Source organism: Ambystoma mexicanum, chromosome 14 (assembly GCF_040938575.1).
Source record: "Ambystoma mexicanum isolate Mex_15411 chromosome 14, UKY_AmexF1_1, whole genome shotgun sequence".
NCBI lineage: Eukaryota > Metazoa > Chordata > Amphibia > Caudata > Ambystomatidae > Ambystoma > Ambystoma mexicanum.
This window is the reverse complement of record NC_090940.1, coordinates 628,466,713-628,489,880: the sequence shown is the minus strand read 5'-3', so window position 1 is coordinate 628,489,880 and position 23,168 is coordinate 628,466,713. Positions and strand designations below refer to the sequence as shown.

Genomic DNA, 23,168 nt, shown 5'->3' with positions numbered 1-23,168 from the left:
GCCGCTGTATCGACGTCGACGTCATCCTGCCCATAAAGGCCGCGCGCAGCGTCCGTTGCTCAGTTCCGTTTTGTAGCCCACAATAATACTTTCTGGACTAACTAATCACCCTGAAGGAGCGTAAGCTGCAACAACAAGGGAAGTAGAACCGCGGGGATGGATGGGAGGATCGATGAGGAATACGTTCGAGGAACATCCCGTCGAAAGAACGTTACAAGGTAAGAAGTAACTTGTTCTTCGAAGGGATTGTGTCCTCCGACGTATTCCTCATCTTAGATAGGCTCCCATAGCAGTATTCTATATTCGGAGGAGGGAGTACTGACTTCACGCTGTCTTCTATTGATGAATAGAATGCAGTACAGCCCTTCCAAACCTAGTCTCTTGACTGGAGGAGGAATCCAGATTGTAAAAACGTGTAAAGGTATGGACAGACGACCATGTAGCGGCCGCACATATGTCTTTAACCGGCACGCCTCTTTTGAGGGCCGATGAAGCTGCAATACCTCTGGTCGAATGAGCCCTAAGGTTTTGAGGGGGCTCTTTCCCTGCCAGTTTATAACATTCCAGAATGGCTAGAATGAGCCATCTGGAAATGGTCTGCTTAGTTATTGGTAACCCCAGCTTGTGCCCTGTGTAACCTACAAACAGCTGGTCTGCCTGTCTTATCCTAGCTAGTCTACTAATGTAGAAACTTAAAGCCCTCCTAGGGTCTAGCCTGTGTAACCTCTCTTCCTCTTTCCCCGGGTGAGGAGGAGGATAGAAAGATGGTAGGGTAATCTTCTGAGTGATATGGAATTCAGAAACCACCTTTGGGAGGAAATTAGGCTTCACTTGCAGGACAACTTTGTCTTTGTGAAAGATTGTATGAGGGGGGTTTACAAGAAAGAGCTTGTAATTCGCTCACCCTTCTAGCAGATGTAAGTGCTATTAATAAAACAGTTTTAAGGGTAAGGAATCTTAACGAACAAGAATGGAGAGGTTCGAAAGGTGTACCCATCAGGAAAGTTAGTACTAAGTTTAAATCCCATAGGGGAACTTGGAATGGTCTTGGGGGATAAACATTGGTTAACCCCTTTAGAAACTGTATTACCAAGGGTAATTTGAAATAGGATGGTTCTTCCGCAGTACGCTTAAAGATGGATAGCGCTGCGAGATAGCCCTTAATGGTGCCAATTTGAAGGCCTGAATTTGCCAAATATAGTAGGAAGGACAAAACCATTGGTGTACCACATGAAAATGGGTCGATATTCTGTTCTCTACACCAGCTGCAAAATCTGTTCCAACGGCAGCGGTATAAAGACTTTGTTGCTGGCCTCCTTGCCGAAAGCAACACCTCCATAACATCATCAGGGAGGTCCCAATCCTTGTACCTCAGCCTTTCAGAAGCCAAGCGTGAAGGTTGAGGGTTTTGATGTCGCCAAGCGTGAAGGTTGAGGGTTTTGATGTCTGGATGGAGAACCTGACCTCCCTTCTGTGAGAGTAGATTCTCTCTGAGTGGAAGTCGAATTGGAGGGCAGAGGGACAAGTCTAGAAGGTCCGGGTACCACGTTCTCCTGGCCCAATCCGGGGCAATTAGGATCATGGTTCTCCGGAATCTTCTCAACCTCCTGATCATTTGAGGAATGACAGGGACCGGTGGGAACGCGTACAGAAGCGGAAACTCCCAGTCCACTATGAACGCGTCTCCCAGAGCTCCTCTCGGGGAAAATTCCCTTGAGCAGAACAGGTCGCATTTCCTGTTTAGGCTGGTGGCGAACAGATCTACCTGAGGGGTTCCCCAAAGGGCGAAGATCTCTTGAAGGACTTCCTGAGCTAGCTCCCACTCGTGGGAGACTGTGTTCTGCCTGCTCAGAGCGTCCGCTGTCAAGTTCTTCTCTCCGGCTAGGTGAACTGCCGATAGAGAGATTCCTTCTTGGATTGCCCAAAACCAGAGCTGCATCGCCTCTCTGCACAGGGGTAGTGATCCTACGCCTCCTCTTTTGTTGAGGTAATGCATGGCCACCGTGTTGTCCGTCATTATCAGGACGTTCTTCCCTTGTACAGCTGGCAGGAACGCCTTCAGCGCAAGTCTGATGGCTCTCTGCTCTAACAGGTTGATGTGTAGTCTGGACTCCGATGGAGACCAACGACCGCTGATGGTCAAGTCATTGGCGTGGGCTCCCCACCCCGTGAGTGAGGCATCCGTGACTACTGTTATCTCCGGCCAGGGTTGCCAAAACTGTTCTCCTTTCAGAATGTTCTCCTGACAGGCCCACCACTGAAGGTCTCGAGCCACCCTGCTGGGAACCTGAAGAAGATCTGTCATTCTCCCTGAGAATTGTGACCACTGAGTCCTCAGTGCCCAATGGAGGGATCTCATTCTCAGGCGAGCCTCTGGCACAAGGAAAATGCAGGATGCCATGAGGCCTAGCAACCTCAAAAAGTCGAAGGCTGGGAGACGTTGGGCATGGTGGAACTTGGTAACCATCTGTAGAATATCTTGAGCCCTCACCTCTGGTGGCGAGGCTTTTCCCAGGGAAGTATCCAGGATCGCTCCTATGAACTGGAGTCTCTGCGATGGTATCATTTGTGACTTCTTTAAATTGAGGGAGAAGCCCAGTCTGTGAAGGAAGTGGCACACGTGATTTAGCTGGATCTGAGCTTGTTCCGGAGAAACAGCCCTGATCAGCCAATCGTTCAGGTAGGGGTAGACGTGAATCCCTTCCCTCCTTAGACTTGCAGCCACTACCGACATTAACTTGGTGAAGACCCTCGGGGCGGAGGTCAGCCCAAATGGCAGCACTCGAAATTGATAGTGAGAGTTGCCAATTGCGAACCTCAGGTATTTCCTGTGTTTGAGATGAATAGGCACATGGAAATAAGCGTCCTGAAGGTGCAGAGATACCAACCAGTCCTGGAACTGAAGGGCCTGGAGGATCTGAGAAAGAGTGACCATCTTGAATTTGTCTTTTCTGAGGAATTTGTTCAATTCTCGCAAGTCCAAGATGGGTCTCAGTCCTCCGTCTTTCTTCGGAATGAGAAAGTAAGGGGAGTACCAGCCCTTGTTCCTCTCCGCTACAGGTACCGGTTCTATGGCACCTTTCTCTAGCAGGTCCAAAATTTCCTGCAAGAGGAGCGGATCTGGAGCTTTCTGAGAGCTGATCCCCGGTGGATGACTCTGAGGTATACGTAGGAAAGGCAGGCAGTAACCTTGGGCAACTGTTTCCAATGCCCAAGCATTTGACGTGATAGCCTGCCATACCGCCAGATGTTGAGTCAACCTGCCTCCTACAGGTGTCCTGTGAGGAAAGTCCTCAGAGTGGTTTTGGGGCGGCTGATGCAGATGCCGATGGTAAAGAGGCACCTGCTGTTGCTGCGGCTTTTGAATATCTACCCCGTCCACCTCGGGTAGTTCTTCTTTGACCCCTTTGAGCCGGTCGTCCTCTACCTCTTCCGAATGCGGAGTAGAAACTAAAGGACTTGCCCCTCGCAGAGGTTCCTGTGGGACGAAAAGGAGTCTGACGGATTGCAGCTCCTAGGGATTTTGCTGCTGCTTTTGAAGTTTGCAGTTTCTCTAAACTGTCATCCGCCTTTTTCCCAAACAAAGAAGAGCCATCGAATGGCATGTTCAAGAGCCTGGCTTGCACATCTGGGGCAAAACCCGACCTTCTCAACCAAGCGAATCTCCTGGTTGATGTACTTGCCGCCATTGCTCTGCTGATACTGTCAGCCGAATCAATGCCCGTCTGGAGGGATTCACACATAGCGTCTTTACCGTCCTGTATAATATTCAGGAACGCATCCCTTTCTTCTCCCTCCGGGATGCAGTCAGCCGCTGTAGAAGCACACTCCCAAAGTGTATGGCTGAATCTAGCAAGGGGGCAAGTAGCATTAACAGACTTTAACGCCATGCTACATGCTGAAAAGACTTTCTTTGCCATAGCATCATATTTTTTATCGTCCCTGTCCTGTGGGACTGTAGGATAAGCCGTCTTGACATCGGTAGAGGATGCTGCTTGTACCACCAGACTTTCTGGGGATGGGTGTTTAGACAAAAACTCTGGGTCTGTGGAAAATACCCTGTACTTTGTAGACAGTTTTTTATTTACTGCTGGTATTACATCTGGGGTTTCCCAGTTTGTCATTATCTTTCTCTGAAGAGCTTTATGAAAGGGCACCACGGGATCCTCTTGTGGGCCTTTGTCAAGAATATCCGTGAGGTCATCTTGTTGGAAAGATTGTGAAGGTGCAGACCACCCCATGAACTCTGTAATCCTGGCCATTAAGGCTCTGTAGGGGGTTTCAGCATGCTCCCCCGGGTCTGGTTTAGCAAACTCCACCTCAGGGGAAGTGTCTAACCCACTTGCCTCATGTAAAGAATCATGAAGATCCTTTAATCTGCGCTCTTCAGAGGAAAATTCCTCTCCAACTGGGGTTACAGGTCCCTGTAACTCAAATGTGTCTTGTTCAGACAACTCCCCCTCTTCTAGAATTGAGGATATAGTTCTCAATTGTTCTGAACTCATAAAGGGAGTAAATCCCATTTCCAAGGCAGAGGGTGCCGAAGTTGTCATTATTGGCCTCGAAAACGTCGATGCCGACGTCGAAGGCTTCGAGCGTGGCGTCGAAAACAGAGGTGGAGGCCTCGAGGACCTCGACAGAATTGGAATTCTACTCGACAACATCGAAGCCATCGACGTAGAGGGCCTGGGGATAGTCACTGGATGTGTGGTAACCGTGACTTTTCTTGGCGTCGACGCCGGTGTCGAGGCTGGCGTCGAGTCGACAGACCCGTGTGTCGAAGGTCCCTCGACAACGGCGTCGAAGACATCGACCTCGACGGGACCTTCGTCGACGGCACCTTCAAGGAAGGTTTGGAGGTCATAGTCCTGCTCGAGGGTTCGAGACGCGCTCGAGAGGTTTCTTTCGCCGGGTACTGCGACTCGCTGCGTTTTTGACCTTCGGGTCTTTCGACCAGAGCATCGCTCTCGGCAGTCTTCGAGGGGGTCGAGGCCGCTTTCTCGAAGACGCTCATCATATTCTTTCGGAATTCCTCCCATTCAGCCCGGGAACTATGTTTCGTGGGGCAAGGGATTCTTTTTGGCGAAACAGAGGAAGAGGAAGACGGAGAAGGGGATCTTCGATGTCTCCTCTTCGAGTGCTTCGATCTCGAGGAGTGATGAGACCCACTCCGAGACCTGGAGCGCGAATGGTGACGAGGAGACGAATGTCTCGACTTCGTCGACGAAGAAGAAGCTTTAAAAGTCTTACCTTTCTCCAGCTTCCCCCTACGCTCCTTCAGGGCCTTAGCTGTCATGGACATACAGTCCTCGCATTCCGAACAATGGTGTTCAGCTCCCAAACACCACAGACAAATTCTGTGAGGATCGGTCAACGACATCTTTTTCCCACAATCTCGACATTTTTTGAAGCCGGATCGAGGAGTTGTCGGTTCCAACGAGGAAGCCATCGAGTACGGATCGAATAACTCGAGGTAAATATATTAATCTGACTAAGAACTGAGCAACGGTATTCCGAGGCACTGAGTAAGCGCGGAAAAACGGAACTGAGCAACGGACGCTGCGCGCGGCCTTTATGGGCAGGATGACGTCGACGTCGATACGGCGGCTGCCGAGGGACATCGACTCGGAGGACGTCGACGCGCAGCGCCCTCTAGAGAAAACATTTTCCGAGGCCAGCAGAGCTGGAAGGAGATATCTAAGATGAGGAATACGTCGGAGGACACAATCCCTTCGAAACAATATTTCAGAGCAGTTTCTGATTTACACATTAACTGAATAATTTCCAACTGTTTTAAATAAGAGTTGCGTTGGTATGCTTTAGTGAGAACACTGGAGAAAAATACATGTTTATAGTAGTAACTATGTAGTGTTAAGAGCCAGGACTGAGACGTGGACACAGGACTCAGTTTTGTGTACACTTATTAAAATGAGAAGGGGTGGGAAAATACCTCACTATCCCTAATCTAGCAGGTACTTCCCTACCTCTTCCAAAACAAATTGGCTTTCCAGTTTAAAGACTTCCAAAGCAAATTTACGTCCTGTGTCCAAAATCCTAAACTCGCCCTCCCATATTTAACCAACTCCAAGGTACTAAGGGAATGGTCTCTTGCTTCTTGAAGTGCACAAATGTTCAAATCCAACACAAAAAGTTTCAAATGGTCAATGCTCCCAGTTCCATGGAATAACTTTTTAAAACATTTTTTTATTGATTCTTCCAACAAACAAAACATAACCATCACACCCAACATTTTCGGTTACAAGCTTCTTAGCGTACATTTGCATATTCTTTATTACTGTCTCCCCCCACCTCCTTAATTCGGGCTTACACTTTAGTTTTTCAGATTTCCCTTCTCTTGGGGTTAATCCCCTTCGCCGTTCTCGGATGTGTCATTCACTGGAATTGGCATGGTAGGATCCCAACAAAATGGCTATAATTTGTCTCCATGCCATCAGTGGTCCCACTTCATTATTCTCCCCTCTGCTGGCCGCTTCATACCATACTATCTCAGCGTCTGCCCATTTCAGGAGATCGTTTCACCATACCTCTAATCTGGGGCTATGGGCTGCTTTCCAACTCATAGCTATTCTCCTTTTGGTCAGTATGTAGGCCCGGTCCTCGAGTTTGCACACGCGTTTCAGGTTACGTGGCCTGGTAAATAACCCCATCATGCATGCCCACAGGGATTCCACCTCTAGCTTGATTCCCTTTTCGGATAGTCGTAGCTCAATGTCCAGCCAGAATTTTCCCACCTTTGGGCACGCCCAGAACATATGGATCATCCCGGCATCTACCTCCCCACACTTGGGGCATTTTTGTACTACTGTGTTTTCACTCTGGCTATCTTTCGGGGAGGGGGGGGGGGGGGGGGGGTCATGTATGCCCTATGGGTGACAGAACTGAATCTGCTGCAGCCTGCCGTTTCGACACCTTTTTATGATATCTCGGAGCCCTTTCCCACTGTCCATCTTGCATAGGTTCTCCCGCTTCCTCCTCCCAGTCCCGTCTCAATTGGAGCAACTCCTTACCCACTCTGGACATCACCAGCTCGTAAATCCAGGAAATTCCATGCCCGCCCTCTTGAGATATCATAATTTCTATGGCCGTGTCCGGTTGCTCTGCTAGTGCTATTTCAGAACAGGTTTCCTTCACTAGTTTAACTATTCTGGTATTTGTGATATATTGCCCTGTATGTACCCTGGTTTCATCCATCGTTTGGAAGTCCATTGCCATCCCCTCTTGCCATATATCTGCCAAGGTCGCTGGGCCTACCGGCTCCAAGTGTTTACGGATCACTTTCCTCAACTGCTCATCCGCCCCGCAGAGCGCCACGAGTGGCGCCTGCGTGGAGCATGGGGCTGAGTTTCCCATAGTTTGACACGCTTTGTGCCATGTCTTCCAGCCCAGTTCTAGCAATCTCGATCACCCATGTAACTCTGGTTTGGGTAGCCATATCATTTCCTTTAGGAAATAGAGGTCACATTCACCCCTCAGCAGTCTAGATTCTGCTGTCTCGTCTTCAGACAGCCACCTAGTGACGTATTGTAACTGCCCTGCCAGGTGGTATATTTCAAAATTCGGCAGGTTTATACCCCCTTTGTCATACGTATTCTCATTTCCATAGGGCCACTGTTTCTGGAGTTATGCCACAGAAAACCTCTGCATAAGCTTTGGAGCTTAGTGAAAAAGCGTTTGGGCAACATGTATGGGATATTTGCGAAACAACGCAGGAGCCTAGGCAGGACCACCACCTTGAGCAAGGCCGCCCTTCCCATCATGGCTAGGGGGGAGCTTTGCCCATAACCCCATGCTGTTCTGGATGCCTTCTACTGTCCTTTGTGTTATATTTGTGCTCATCTGCAATTGTGTGGTATTTGTTTATACCCAGGTATCTGAATGTTTTGATCTACCAGGCTATTTGCCTCCATCTCCCCAAGGGGAACATGCCTGATTTTTTTTGAGAGTCGCGTAACGCCCTACCACCTCCAAAATAATTGCAAATTTTCCTACAGGTATAGCAGCATATCATCCGCATACAATGATATCAAGTGCACCCCCCCCCCGCTTCCCCTCCCCTAGTGTAGACCTCCATTTCTTCATACTGCTGTCTCAGATAGATCGCTAGTGGCTCTGGTGCAAGGATGTACAGCATCGGAGACCATGGGCAGCCCTGTCTCGTGCCTCTGCTGAGTTGCCGTTTATCTGAAATTATTGCTCCCGTTTTGACCTTGGCTGTTGGGGAGCTATACACCATTTTCACCCACAGCAGGTACCCTGGTCCCATCCCGTATTCTTTCAAGGCCGCCATCATCCAAGGCCACCTTACAGAGTAGAAGGCTTCACTGAGTGTAGCGAGACTATTGCTATTTCACTTGGGTCGCCCTCTGTCTGTTCTATGATGTGATGAAACCTCCTGTGATTGTCGGATATGCTTCTACCTGGGACATATCCGGTTTGGTCAGGGTGTACGAGTTTATCACCTGCTCAAGTCTATTCGCCAGCACAGACATGAAAATTTAACTGTCCTGATTTAGCATGGATAGGGGTTTGTACGACCCACCCAGTCTGTGCTTGGCTTGTCAGGTTTGAGGAGTGGAATAATTACTGCCTCCCACAGAGTTTCCGGCAGTCTCCCTTCCTTGAAGGCCTAGTTCAGCATTGCCAGTATCAGGGGGGAGCACTTCTTGTCTATACGTTTTATAGAATTCGCTGCTCCCCCCACCCCCCTGACTGTCCCAGGGGCCTTGTTCGTGGGCAGATGTATTACCACCACCTCCAATTCGTCTATTGTGATTGGGGCATCCAGGTTCTCCCCCATCTTCCTCACTCAATTTAGGTAATCCTATGTCTTCTAGCGTCTCCTGAACTGCCGTCTCTCCTGCATCTTCATAGAGGCATTTATAGAATCCATGGAATTCCTCGTTCACACTCTCCTGGGTGTTCCAGACTTGGCCCGCTTCTACCGTTATCTCTCTAATCGCTGATCTCGGTGTCTCGTTCTTGTATAGCCATGCAAGAAGCCTCCCTGGTTTGTCTCCCCCTGCGGGTTGCCTTTCCATATATTTTTGGAAATTCAGGTTACATAGCCTCTCCCAGAGCCCCCCACATGCCTGTTGTAACTGACTCGCTTGTTCGACATCCTCCCGTGAGGTGCCCCCTCTTTTCATAATTAGTTCTAGTTTCTGTTCTGTCTCCTGCAATTCTCGCACTATACCCCCTTGGAGCCTTCTAGATTTAGATATTGCCGCCCTCACTACCACCTTAAGGGCCCCCCACAGGGTACCTTCTGACTCCACGCTTCCCGTGTTGTTTTCGAAATACCCAATTATCTCCTCCCTTAAGTCCTCCCGGAATGCGGTGTCCTTCAATGCCACAGCTCTGAGCCTCCATGTTGGGATCTTGGCTCTGGGGGGGGCGGATGTCGCCACATGTACAGGTTGTGGGGGGCGGCGCAGTGTGAGTATTGCCTATCTTCCGGGTGTTGCTGCCTCCCTATGTCTTCCAGCCAGAAGTCTCAGCAGGGCCTGTAATGTTTTCTCTCCAGGGATGGGCTTATCTAGTTTTGTGTCGGATCTGTCCATTCTGGGGGTTCAGCGTGCAATTAAAGTCCCCTCCCCATATTACCACGCTGCATATGTGGGGGCTGATCTTGCTATATAGTGTCTTGAAATAGGCCAATGTGTCTTGGTTAGGGGCATATGCATTTATGATGCAGTTCTCTGGAAGCCCCCGAATCAATACCATCCTCCCGCCCGGCTCCACCGTGGCCTGCAGCACCAGGAAGGGCACATGTGGCGCCACCCAGATGATTACCCCTCTGGCGTATGCCGAGTACGTTGCTCCTATGGTGGTCCCTCTCCACTTTTTCATTACCACCTCTTGTGTCTCTTTAGTGAGGTGGGTTTCTTGCAATAAGGCTATATCCACTTTTTGCCTTCTCAGGTACAACATTACCTCATTTCTCTTCAGATAGTTGTCGAGTCCTCTGCCATTCCAGCTTACTATTCTAAGGTCTCCCATTGTCATCCCTGTCCCGTCCCCATCCATGCTTCCTCCCATTTTACGCCTGGGTGTAAGCTCATGCCCCAAAAAAGCACGACTACAAACTCCACCTTTTCCCCCTCCCCCCTGCCCAACCCATCCCCAACTGCCCCCCCCCCCCCCTCCATTTCCCCCAATCCCCAACTGATGGCCAGCTCCATCCCTGTATCTCAGGCTATCCCGCATCTTGCTCCTTTGTTGGCTACTGCCGATACTAGGTGCACAGCAGGGGGGTCACTGCCCTACTGGCAACCCAACTACTCTATCTATTGGGGGTAGTTCATGCTCCGACTGCGATACTCCCGGTGTGCAATAGCTCTTGTGCATCAAACATACTTAGTTGAAAGTTTAAGCCACTATATTACAGTCCATACATGTCCTTATGTTGAAATTTTAAATCGCTGGTTCTATACGTTTTTTGCAGGCCCATATGGCTACATTACATTCCTTGCTGCCGTCCCCCTTAAGGATAGTTACTGGTATAATGTTGTTCACTTATCCTGTCCGTCTCACTCCGGCCCCTTTTCGTCATCCGGCAGTCCCACTACGCGGATGTTGTTGCGCCTCGCACGCCCCTCTGCCTCTTCCGTTCGGTCCTCCAAATTGCATACTTGTTGTTTCAGTATGTGGACCTCCTCAGCGTTGGTAGTACTGACTTCTGTGTTGTTCTTCACCGAGCTCTTGAGAGTGATTGTGCGCTCCGCCAGCTTCCTGACATCTTGTCGCAGAAGGCTTAGGTCCACGCCAGAGCATCGATCTTGTATTCCAGTGTCACTTTAAGATCCGCTATCGTAGCGGTCCACGAGGATTTCATGTCCGTAATGGCCTGCATGATCAAGTGATCCTCCTCTGGCGGGGCAGACGTGTCCTGCAAGTCGCTTTTCGCTTGTGCTGTCGTGGCCGGGGATTGTGATGGTTTTGTGAAGATATCCATCGTTGGTTGCTTAACTTTTTTTTTTTAAAAAATGTTTTATTTTTGAAAACAAATAAACAATACAAACCAAACTTGCAGCATTATTTACAACAGACTCGTGAACATTCTCCAAGCCATCAGGTTACCCACTTCTTCCCCGCACTTGCTACATGCCTCCTGCCACACCACCGTTTCAGCCTCCGCCCATTTTTGCAAGTCCCGCCACCATACCTCAACCCGTGGCTTGTGGCTCTGCTTCCAGCCCATGGCAATCTTTCTTTTAGCAAGCACATATGCCAGGTCCCTCAGTTTCCCAAGAGGTTTAGTATTCCGTGGTCTGGGAAACCCTCCCAACAGGCAGGCCCAGGCCGTATCTATGTTGAGCGTGACCCCTTTATCCGCTAGTTTCCGTGCCACTTCCCCCCAAAAAGCTTCAATCACTGGGCAGGACCAGAACATGTGTGTCATATCAGCATCTTCATCGCATTTTGGGCATGCTTGTCTTCCTGCGTTTACAAACGTAGATATTCTCTTCGGGGTCATATAGGCTCTATGCGTTATGTATAACTGTATCTGCTGCAATCTGGTGTTTCTGGACACCACCTTGTGGTATCCTATAGCACGTTCCCACATTCCATCGGTCATCTGTGCCCCCCACCTCCGCTTCCCAGTCCAGCCTCAAATGAGTCAAATCCTTCCCCACCCGGGTCATCACCATCACGTACAGTCTAGAGATCTTGTGCCCTCCTTCTGATATGTCATATATTGTTCCCATTAGGACATCTGGCTCCTCCGCCAGTACAGTCTCTGGCCAGGTTTTACGAATAGTCTGCACTAGCCTAAGATACGTGACATATTGGCCTCTATGCAAACCTGTCTCTTCTCCCAGTTCTTCAAAATCTTTAATAATCCCTTCTTGCCATACATCTCCCAATGTGACCAGCCCAACCGATTCCCAATAGGTCCTAATTATCATTCCAAGTTGGTTGTCTCCCCCAGCTAAGGCGACTAGCGGCACCTGTGGGGAACACGTGCACGGGTTCTCCATCAGTTGGCATACTCTGTGCCACATCTTCCACCCAAGCAACAGCATACGCGGGCGTTCTTTCATTTCGAGTCTAGGCACTCAGATAATCTCCTTTAGGTAAAACGGGGTGCAGTCCTGCCCAAACAGCCTAGATTCAGGAGTTACTTCATCAGAGAGCCATTTGGTTACATATTGCAAATGACTAGCTACATAATAGGCCTCAAAATTCGGCAGCTTAATGCCCCCTCTATCATGGAAGTTCTGTAGCTTCCATAGCGCCACTCTATTGCGAGTGCCATGCCATAAGAAGTCCCTGCACATGCTGTTCAGTTTGACAAAAAACTTTTTGGGTATCAAGTATGGTATATTACTGAAGAAATGTAACAGCCTGGGCAGGGCCACCATTTTGAGCATCGCCACCCGTCCCATCATCGCCAGCGGCAGCTTCTTCCAAAACTTCATATTTGTTCAGATTTTTTTCACAGCCACCTCAGTATTATGCAAGTGTTCCCCCTCCACCGTATGATACACATCTATTCCGGGGTAGCGGAAGGAATCAGCCGCCCAAGGTACGGACAACACTGGCAACCGTTCCCGAGGGGCTCCTATGTAGCTCCCCAATGGGAACATGCTCGATTTTTGGGGGTTTTCAGTCTCCAAACATCCGCCAGCCCAAAGTCATCTAGTAATGTCTGCAATACCCTGGCCGCTGGGGTGGGCCTATCAATCTTCCCATCAGATCTGTCTGCCTTTGGGTTGAGCACGCAGTTGAAATCCTCTCCCCAGATAACCGCTCTTCCCATACACGCGCCCAGATGAGTACACAGGGTTCTAAAATACGTCGCAGTGTTTTGGTTGGGGGCATACGTATTAATAATGCACACCTCTCTATTCTCTAGCAAAGCCTTTAATATGACCAACCTCCCCTCCGTGTCCACCACCTCTTGTGTAAGTTGGAGCGGAACGTGCGGTGCTACCCAGACCAGCACTCCCCTAGCGTAGGCAGAATACGGAGAGCCTACTACAGTACCTCTCCACTTCTTCCCCACCAGTTCCAATTTTTGCTGGGTCAAATGTGTTTCCTGCAACAACGCAATATCAATCTTCTGTCATTTTAAGGACATCATGACTTTGTTTCTCTTTAAGTAACTGTTAAGTCCCCTGACATTCCATGTTACGATCTTAAGGTCTCCCATGGCTCATGAGTGGCTTCTTGCCTTCCGTGCAGCGACTCCCCTTTGCCCACGTGATACAGATACAGCTCTCCATCTTTGCTTGTAGCTTCTCGTACCAGCTCAAACTCCCCATAACTACGTACACGGCAAATTCCCAACTTCCCTCCCCTCCCCCCACCCGTCCCTTCCCCAACATCTCACACCCCAACTGCTGCCCAGCTCCATTCTCGGAACTAAGGCACCCCCACATCTGGCCCTGCAAGCACCAAACAATGCACAGAGCTCAGTAGGGTGAAGTCGCCCTAATGGCCACTTAACTAAAATTGTTGTGGGGTAAAGAGAAAGGCTCTGTAAGGCTCCCGTTAGTTCAATAATAATTACGGTGCTTATAACATTTAGTGCAATAGTCTGACCTTCTCTACTGAAGGCTGCGCAAACGACTATATTCAAGTCCCACGTGCCGCGCCATCTTGTGGCACCTTCTTCGTGCATTACTTATCTCTTCCGTGCTCTTTCTCCGTCCGAACTTCTGACTCCTGGGGACATCCTTGCGCATCGAGCCATCCCATGGCATCCTCCGGGGTCTCAAAAAACAAAGTTTTGTGTTTATGAATGACTTTCAATTTTGCCGGATACAGTAACATATTTGTGGGCCGCCTCTCTCAATCTCCGCTTTACCGTCCCAAAGTTCATGCGGCTACGCCGCACAGACAGGGTATAGTCCGGGTAGGCCATGATGTTTGCCGCTCCTTGTGTAATCGTTCCTCCCTTACGAAAGTGTTCCAATATCCTCTCCCGATAGTTAAGAATTTTGGCTATCACCGGCCTAGGCGGGTTCCCCGGCGGCGGCCTCCTTGTTAGAGCTCGATGTGCCCTTTCCACTGCAAATCCTTGGGATAGGGCTCCTCCGGGTATCTCTTGCTGTAGCATGGATTCAATGAATTCCGTGGGATCGTGGCCCTCCAATCCCTCCGGCAGGCCCACAATGCGGATGTTGTTTCGTCGGGCTCGTCCTTCTGCCTCCTCCGCTCTGCTCTCCAAGTTGCCCACTCTTTGTATCAGGGCATGCAATTCGGCCTTATGGGAGGCGCAATCCGCAGTATTCGGGCTAACTTCCTTCTCAAGGGACTCCGTGCGCTCCGCCAAGGCCCTGACATCCTGTCGGAGTAGATTAACGTCCTCCTGTACCTCTCCGACCTTTAGGTCCAGTGCCGTTTTCAGTTCAGTGACGGCTAGTTCGAGTTTAGATTCCCAGGCCGCCCTTAGGTCCGCAATCGAAGCTAGGACTTCTTGGTTAGCGCCCGAAGTCGTCATGCCGCTTGCAGGCGGCTTGTCCCTGCTCTTGGTATTGTCTTGACCCGGGGACGTCTTAGCAAAGTCGTCTAAGGTGGGCTGTTTCGCCTTCGGCCTCACTGTTCTATTCGACATCACCCAGAGGACCTGTATTTTGCACAAATGACAAATGTGCACTCAGTACGCCCCTTTCGCTCGGTCACCGTGCAGCCTGCTCCTTCCTTTGTTCCGGACATTGGTCGGACAGTTTTTGTGTCCTCTTTCGTCTCCGGCACTCCTTATCTTTTCCGCACAGATCTCTGCCGCCGTTCTTCCTGCACCATCCAGAAGTTCACCACGCGCGGCCTGATCATTCACACACCGATATGTGTATTTTCAGCGGTTGTCGGCCCATCATTACACACTTTTTCGCCCGGATCATTACAGGATCTCGGGAGCTCCTCCAGATCACGTCCTCCTACATGGCCCTCGTAGCCACGCCCCCCGTTGGTTGCTTAACCTTGTTCTTGCCACTCTTCTGCGCCATGATCTCTGCTGCCTGTTGGCTTGGCCCTCTGGGTCTTATGTCCTTCATGCACTGCTATTCTTCTGGTGGGCTGTAGACACCTTATTGCTGTTGATCGAGGCTTCTGGTGGGTCAGTTCTTGGATGCTTACTCTCTTCCCCCTCCCGGGGGGGGCGGTTAGACTGGGAGGTCCTTCGTATGTGGTGATTTGTTGCCTTATTTCCACTGGCTTGCTGGCCCTTGCTGCCTTTTGAAGGGTCCCGTGGATGTTCTCTACTGCTTTTCGGTTGGGTTCATACAGATTACAGCAGGGCTCTCCGGACACCTCTCCAGTGCGCTTTTAGATTGGGGCAGTACGTTACTTTCTCACTTGCCCAGGGTTGCGTTGCCTGTGCTCCTGTTATCTTGGAGCCCTCCGCCGTAGTGCCTTCTTTTTTCCTTATGGGTCCCTCAGTTGCCCTTCTGTGCTTGTATTGTTTCTATATGCAGCAGGAGGGGGGGCCCCGAAGTGATCTCTGGTGTGGTCTTATTGCCTATGTTTCCAGTCCGGCTGTTGGCTGTTAACTTCGGCCCCCCGGGTCTGGGTTGTGCCTTCTGCTGTTATTGTTCGAGCTCCGGCTTGGCCCCTATGGTGTTAGTCTACTGTGTGTGCCCGGGTCTTCGTGGGGTCGGGGGGGGCCTCCTCTAAGGCTCTCTCTCACCTCCAGTGCCCAGCATCAATGGCCGTGTCCTGTCCTTGTTTCCGGCTCCCAGCCCCCGTTATTGCCTGCAAGCCCTAGGTTGTGGCAGACAGCTTTTACTCCGGGCCGTGTGCGCCTCTTTTTAGCGATGTTCTACTCTTTGTTCAGGACCCAGCCGATAACATGTTTCCTGCAGATCTGGAAGGACTCAATGGTTTTGATGTTGAGTGGTAAGGTGTTCCAGAGTTGGGAGGCAGTACTGTGAAGCTGGCACCTCCAGCTCTTTTTAAGGAGAATCTAGGCACTGTCAAGCATAAAGTATTGGAGTATCTAGTGGTGGGTTTCATGGTAAATTTATTAGTGAGATATGGTGGGGCTAGATGGTTTAATGCCTTGTATGTGAGGCAAATGGTTTTCAGATCAATTGTTTGACATCCGGAAAGCCATTTGCACGATTACCTAACAGTGGAGATGTGCACTCGCCTGGGGATGTTAAGTGCTGCACGTAGTGCGTTGTTTTGAAGTACCTGTAATTTGATAATACTACATTGGTTAGCACCTAGGTACAGGCTATTGCAATAGCCCAGTTTGGACTGTATGAGGGCTCTGGCAAGAGTGAGGCAGCGATTGGGTGATAGGAAGGGTCTACTGGCCCCAATAACCTTGCCGGTGTAGGCTGAGGCGATCATGTTAGTTTGTTTGGTGAGGTTGGAGATGGCATCAAGGTAAAAGCCTAGAGTTTTCACGCTTTTAGCAATAGGAATGGTGTGACCATCGATAATGTTGTTGTAATTAGGATTAAGTTTAGATAGGTTGCTGGGAGAGCAGACAAGGAGGAGCTCTGTCTTCTCATCATTCAGGCAAAGGCCATGAGAGGCCATCCATGCCTGAATGATGGAGAATATTTCATTAATCCGGGTGACGTCCTCATGGTAGTTGCCTGTGATGGTGAGGAGTATCTGGGTGTCATCTGCATAATTCGTGTAGGTGACAGACACCCAGACGGTCCAGTTGGTCAAATAGTGGCTTTGTAAATATGTTATACAAAGTGGGGGTGAAGACACAGGAGCCTTGTGGGACCCCGCATGTGATAGGGATGGGGTCTGCTGAAGCTGTTGTCGAGAAGACTCACATAGTTCTGTTCACCAAAAAGGATTGTATCCATGCGACGGCAGAGGAGGAGAAGTGAGCTGTGGTGGCTAGGTGACTGCAGAGGATTTTGTGATCTACCAGGTCGAAGGCCGCTGATAGATCTAAGAGGAGTAGGATAGCGGCATTACCTTTGTCTTTGATTTCATCAATCTGACTTTTGAGGTCAACAAGGGCAGTTTCTGTTCCATGATGAGGTCTGAAGCCAGATTGACGTATTCCTAGCAGTTGGTTGGATTACAGATAGTCCCAAATTTGGATGTAGGCGACTCGTCCAGGATTTTTAAAAGGAAAGGGACTGTGGTAATGGGTCCGTAGTTGGTGGGTATGGCTGGGTCTAATGATGGGAGAACCCATGAGTGTTTTAGGTTGCTGGGGACTGAGTTATTGGTGAAAGAAAGGTTGATACATTTAGTGATGAACGGGGAAAGATCTCTAGCTGCGTCTTTTATGATCTGGGCGGGACAGCTGTCCCCTTTGCAGTTCGAGGGTTTTAAGGAGGTGATTATTTTTTGAACTTCTGCCGTAGTTACTTTCTTGAACGTGAAGACCGATTTGGTATCGATGGGCGTTGGTGAGCTGGGGTTGGCAGACTTGGAGTTGTTGACGTTTGTCCTCAATTTTAGTTTGGAGTCCTGTAATTTTGTTGTTAAGGGTGTTTTGGATGCTGGTGCACCAAGGTTTGTCTTTCAGGCAGGTATCTATAGATTGATATGGGATTTTCTAGTTTTTAGAATTTTAAATAATTTTTTAGTGCAGGACCCTGCCTGATCAATCCTGACGTTGTATGCATCTTTTTTGGTGCAAATTATCTCACTTTTATATAAAGAAGATATATTCGTGAGATTTGATTTATTTTCTGCAGAGGGATTGGTTTTCCATAGGAGTTGTGCCTTAGCTTTCTCTTTTGAGTAGCTTGAGTTCAGGGGTGTACCACGAGTTCAGGTGAGCTCTTGGTTTGTCTTTGCGCAATTTCAAAGGGGCAATGGTATCCATTGCATTGGCCATGGAGTCATTGAAGGTGTCAATCAGTAGGTTTAGATCAGCTTTGGCTTGAAGTGCGTTGATGGTGGGTAGGACCAGGGGTAGTAGGGCCTCAGCGATAATGTAGCGTTTGTCTCTGGTAGGACAGGCTGGTGCCATAGGGCACTTTTTGGGTGTTACATGATTAATGTGAACTTCAAGAGGGATGAGATAGTGATCCGTCCATGCAAGAGGTTGGGGGTCCTTACAGATTGAGTAGCGACCTACAATTGCAACACAATCGATAATTCTGCCTTTCTGGTGGGTGGGGAGGACATCAAGTTGTGCAAAGCCATGTTCTGTTAGGGCATTGGCTAAGGATGCAGCAGGGGCATCATTGGTGTCGTGGTAACCAAAGTTAAAGTCTCTGAGGATAATAATTTGTGCTGATGGCTTGGAGATGTCAGCAATGAGAGAGGTGCTGTCTTCTTCAAAGATCCCAGGGGGGCCTGGGGGTCTATATATGAGGTAAAAGGTGATAGTGCAGCGTTATCGCTGTGTTCCATTTGCATTAGGGCCGCGTCTGCTCTCGGAGCTCTGTGTGCTTTGCCTTACTTGCAGCCGGGCTGACACACTCATCCGCAGTCCCCCGCCTCCACAACGCGGCTCGCCGCCAGTCTTGTGTCATTTCCTTGCTCCGTTCCATAGGAGCCTCGTTCACTGCATGCTACAAAGTATCCCGGCGGTGTACAATGTATCCCCCTTCCAGTCTCAGGAGTTCTATTTTGACAGCATTTGACGTTGCCGATGACTCGCGGGCAATATGCCCCTTGCCAGTTCGGCGCTTTGGTGCAGTCCTTTTTCTCCGGACGTCCGCCATTTTGTTGTGGACTGTCCGGGCTCGTATGTTGTCCTTTATCCATCCATCACTCCAGGAGATAAACGCACCGTTTTGCACCGCAGGGTTTGCAGTACACGCCCCATATGCTCCAACAGCCATGGGTTTATTTATTAGGCGTTTCTTCGTCTGTCACTATCGTGCGCTTCAGGATCGAATTCGGATGTGTGGGAGATCACGGGAAGAGCAGCCCTGCTCCATGGATGCCAAGCCACACATCCCCCCCCCCAATGGAATAACTCTTCCCCAGGTTTCTCGCCAGAAAATGAAACAAAAGAATAAATCGAAGTTCATTGTAGTTCAAGAAAACTACTTCCGCTTGCTGTTGCAATCCACTCACAGGAGATATCCGATTTTGCCTGGTGTACTCCTCTGCCAGGACACAGCAGTACTTATGTGAAAAGTTACATCAGCTTGCTTTACAAAAATCTGGCATACTCCTCTGCCGGATGTTAACACAATATCGCTTTGGTTTCTCTCCTTCGCCCCTCCCCCCCCCCCAACTTGCAATGGAGAACTCCAGGTTTCCTTTCAATGGGATTGTCCCAACAACTAGACCGCAGCTAATGGGTTTCTTTAGGAGTAATCATTACTACTCCTTGCCTCTTACAAGTCTTGGTTCCCATCAAGCTGGTTTTCATGGGATATTGAGGAATATTGGCTGTAGGCTAGGCAAGTGATTGAGGGAGTTTATTACAATATGCCAGTAAGGTCTCAAGAAGGGTGGAACATCCCTAAAAGGGAATCGGGAATATGTGACTTCGGCAGACGATGCCATGTCATTCCCTTGATGACTCCCCCCCCCCCCCACCCCTCCAAATGTGGTCCTCCCTCATATAGGCACCCCCCGGGTCAGGAAGCGGCTGCGGTCCCCTGGCCATAGGAGAGGCTACCTCCGGGAAAGGAATGACGACATCAGATTCATCACAGTAGTATTACTTATCTGTTCTTTTCAATGCTTAAGAGTGGTAGAGGTTTGGGGGGGGGGGGGCTCTCCCTCCCCCCCATACCTCCCCTTCTCTTCCTGGGCACAGCCAACACCTTTGGATCCAGACCCTGGCGGTGGACCAGTGCGGGAGGATCACCTGGGGTTATGGGTCTTTGGGAGTGGGGGGTGAGATGATGTATTCCCCCCCCCCCTTTCCCATACCCATCCTATTTTATAGGATTCTCCAATGTCCCAACTAACCTTTCGAGTCATGAATTAAAACCATAAAGACAAGAAAGGAATGCACACAGCCGGAGAGTTGGCGTGCAACATGAAAGACTGGTTTGTGTTAAAAGATTGAAGTTACAACAGTATCTTACAATTGAAGGCTGCACGCTTGTGGATGAGACGCGAAGGAAGGCAGACCTTCGGTGAACTTTAAATTACCGAACTTGAAATTACTGATAACTTTAAAGCGAGTGATCCAGAGTAGCGGAGTGGTCCCGCGGAAGGAAGAAGCCCACCCTAAAGTCTCAGCGAAATGTGAAATGTTTTGTTATAAAGTGACAAAGTGAAGGAACTCTAAAGGCCGTAATAATAGAGATTAAACCTGGCAAAAGGGGATGTAAAAGGTGAATGTTGAACTTGTGTTCTTAGGATACTGAACTACCCAGACCAAGAGAGGCTCGAGCGAATAACAGTGTGAGCCAAAGGGAAAGTTGAAGTGGTCCTGCGAAGGTCTATATTAAAAGCTTCACACATTCAAAAGTCGTTGCCATCAGAGCGCAACCGGAAGTGTGATAAGTTAGGGGAAGGGAACCCCTAAAGAAGGTGAATTAAGCTTGGGGAAGGGAACACCTGCAAGTGCTGTGATGAAAAGATCGTAGCCCGACTGGGGAGACCTACGTACACATTTTGTTGAACTGCGAAAGAATTTGTGAACGCTGCAATTAGAGACTTCAATGTAGAAGGCCAGGTAGGCCTCAAAGTTTTGAACTGCCTTTATATTGAGAATCTGAGCAAGAGTGTCATCCCATCTACAGGGATCGCCTTATGGCGCGTTGTTTAACGTGGGGGAGGAGAGCCGACTTAGCCACATTGATTTTTGATATTGCAACACTGACTTTTCTTTGTATACATATTCCCAGTTACAAACTTTTTTGTAAGAGATAGGGTAGTCATTAGATGGTTAGTATAGGCCATTTTGATATGACAGACTGACTAGGGCAGCGTTTTCTTTATTAGGGCGTTCAACCTACCAGCGCCGAGAGATCATACCAATGGTACATAAGGCGCTATATAAATGCAAAATAACATAACATACAATGGTAGAGACTAATCCCATTATAGCTATAGGCCAAAGCAGGAGTTTTTCCAAAATCCGAAAATTGAATAAAGGTTTACAAATTGTAGCTCTTGCGTCAGCGTCATACTTGCGATTCCAAGCCTCCCTTACAGAGTGCAATCAGCCTAGTATAAGTTCATTTTTATACTTCCAGTCTAATTGGCATGGAATGGAGTGCTCTCATACCATTAAAACACCAGAGTTTCCTGAAGTCCAAGCCTTTATGCACGACCACCTACCATCCACCCCTGTTCACTAGAATAGGATTTCCTAAGAACCTCCCGCTGGACTGGTTCTGAAAATACATCTCAGTGGTTTAGCCGAGTATTGGTCCCATTGATCAACCAGTAAACGGAAACGCCTGGGAATAAGGTCATGGGGGCAACCCAATACAATTTAACATAAGATAAAAAGGGACATAATGGCAGGGGGACTTTAGGAGGATGCCCCCTCCACCTTCCTTGGTGCCCAATAACCCAAAAACAAAAAGGGGGGAAAAAAAATAAACAAGTTTGAGCCCTGAAAAGTGGGCCTAGAATCCCCAAAAATAGGAATTCTGACAATAGCCACAGACACAAGTTGTAGTGGCATGATAAACTGGGTGGCACCAATTACAAAGGAATAGAAAGGAAAGTTGTTTTTAATATTGTAAAGATAATTGCACAAAAGGTCTTTACAAGCACTTTATACTTAGCTGAGCAGTGATTGGTGCATTAGTGAGAAAGTGGGCAGGGTCATCAGGATATATGTAATTTGCAGAGTACTTCAGATGTTTGGAATTCAGAACCAGGATTACCGTACGACGTCCTTTTCAAAGCCTGCCACTTCGATGTGCACTAATGTTCAAATTATTTTAGAAGGGAGGGATGCAGATAAGGGTTTGGGGGGGTTAGGGAATAGGTAAAATAGGTGCCGGGTTGGGTGGGGGGTCCCCCCAGGGGAAAAAAAGAAAAAATAAAAGTGATGAACATTTCCACGTTGAAATGCCAGGCTTTGAAAAATCTGGTGATTAAAATGACATGGAACCAGGATTACATACCATGCCATAATCAAAAGTGGTGGAAAAACGTGAGTGCTAATTATCAATACAAGATCTGAACTGTGTGCCTCCATCTTGGATGGTGGGACCAACTTGTCTGAAGTCCTGCTTGTTATTATTCCTGTTCTGAACCTTAGAAGTGCATTGTTGCAAAGACAACTGCCTGTTTTGGGACTAGAAACGTGGGGGCCCAGCATGTCAAAGGCTGCCTTAAACTGCTGTCATTCTTCATTGCGGAGAAGGATCTGGCTGAAGTAGGACTGCCAGCTGACCTTATACAGGGTCGTACCTGCATTCCCACCCTTTACTGCTCCATAGTTGTCCTCCTGCCTCATTGGCTACAATTTCGAACAGTCTCTTCCCCTGCCGGAGTGCCAGTTAGTATCTACCCAGATGTCAGACAGAGCCTCAATCCCACGACAGGGAGCCCACTGCCAAGAGATTCAACAGGGAGCCCAGTTGCTGAGAGAGAGAGAGAAAGAAAGACTGACTCTAGGCGGCTTATGTCTTTTGTTGGGGACCCAGTCCCTGAAGCATAGTCAGTGCTGGTCTTGGCCACGTATGCCCGAGCCTTTGTGAGCAAGCAGTGCTCAGCACTTCTACAACTGTTTGTTGAACTTCAAGATAGAATTTAAACGGTTTGTGGGCATTGTGCGAGCGAGAACACCATTGCTTTTCAAATTATTGAAGGGGAAAAGGGCCTATTTTTTTTATTCTCCAATATGGCATCTCGTTCTTAACCTTCCGTCTTAGTGACCCCACACTAGTATGTCACATTTGATAGTATAGGGACCCCCCCGCCCTCGCGGTTAATTCCAAAGTGACTGTTCTGTAAGCAAAAGCAAATGGCAACTGCTTGCACAGAGAATAGGGTGCAAGTGATGGCAATTTTCCTTCGTACACAATTAAATGTGAAGTACTTCACATTTTTAATATTGAATATCAATGTGGCATGTAAATACAATAGTTTGAAACAGTACAATAAAAGCAAAAAATAAAGGACTTACAACTTGGAGTCCGCAAATGATCTAACTAAACACTGGTCCTTTTTCACAGTTGTGCTGTCATCGCTGCAGCTGGGAGATACCACCTGAATTAAAAGACAGCGGCAAAAGATTATTCGCAAGAGTTATATTCAATAGTCTTTAGATTTAAGAAATTTGTTTGCAATACACATAAAACATTTATTTTTTAAACAAACATCTCGTCAAA

General features: G+C 48.7%; 1 protein-coding gene across 1 annotated transcript in view; it reads right to left on the bottom strand.

Moving 5' to 3' along the window:
• ARID4A (AT-rich interaction domain 4A) overlaps positions 1-23,168 on the bottom strand; it is a 275,404-nt gene that overhangs the window by 166,400 nt on the left and 85,836 nt on the right. Inside the window, exon 9 of the mRNA XM_069638092.1 lies at positions 22,964-23,046. Within this exon, the coding sequence (XP_069494193.1) occupies positions 22,964-23,046 (83 nt within the window). The remainder of the gene's footprint in view (positions 1-22,963; positions 23,047-23,168) is intronic.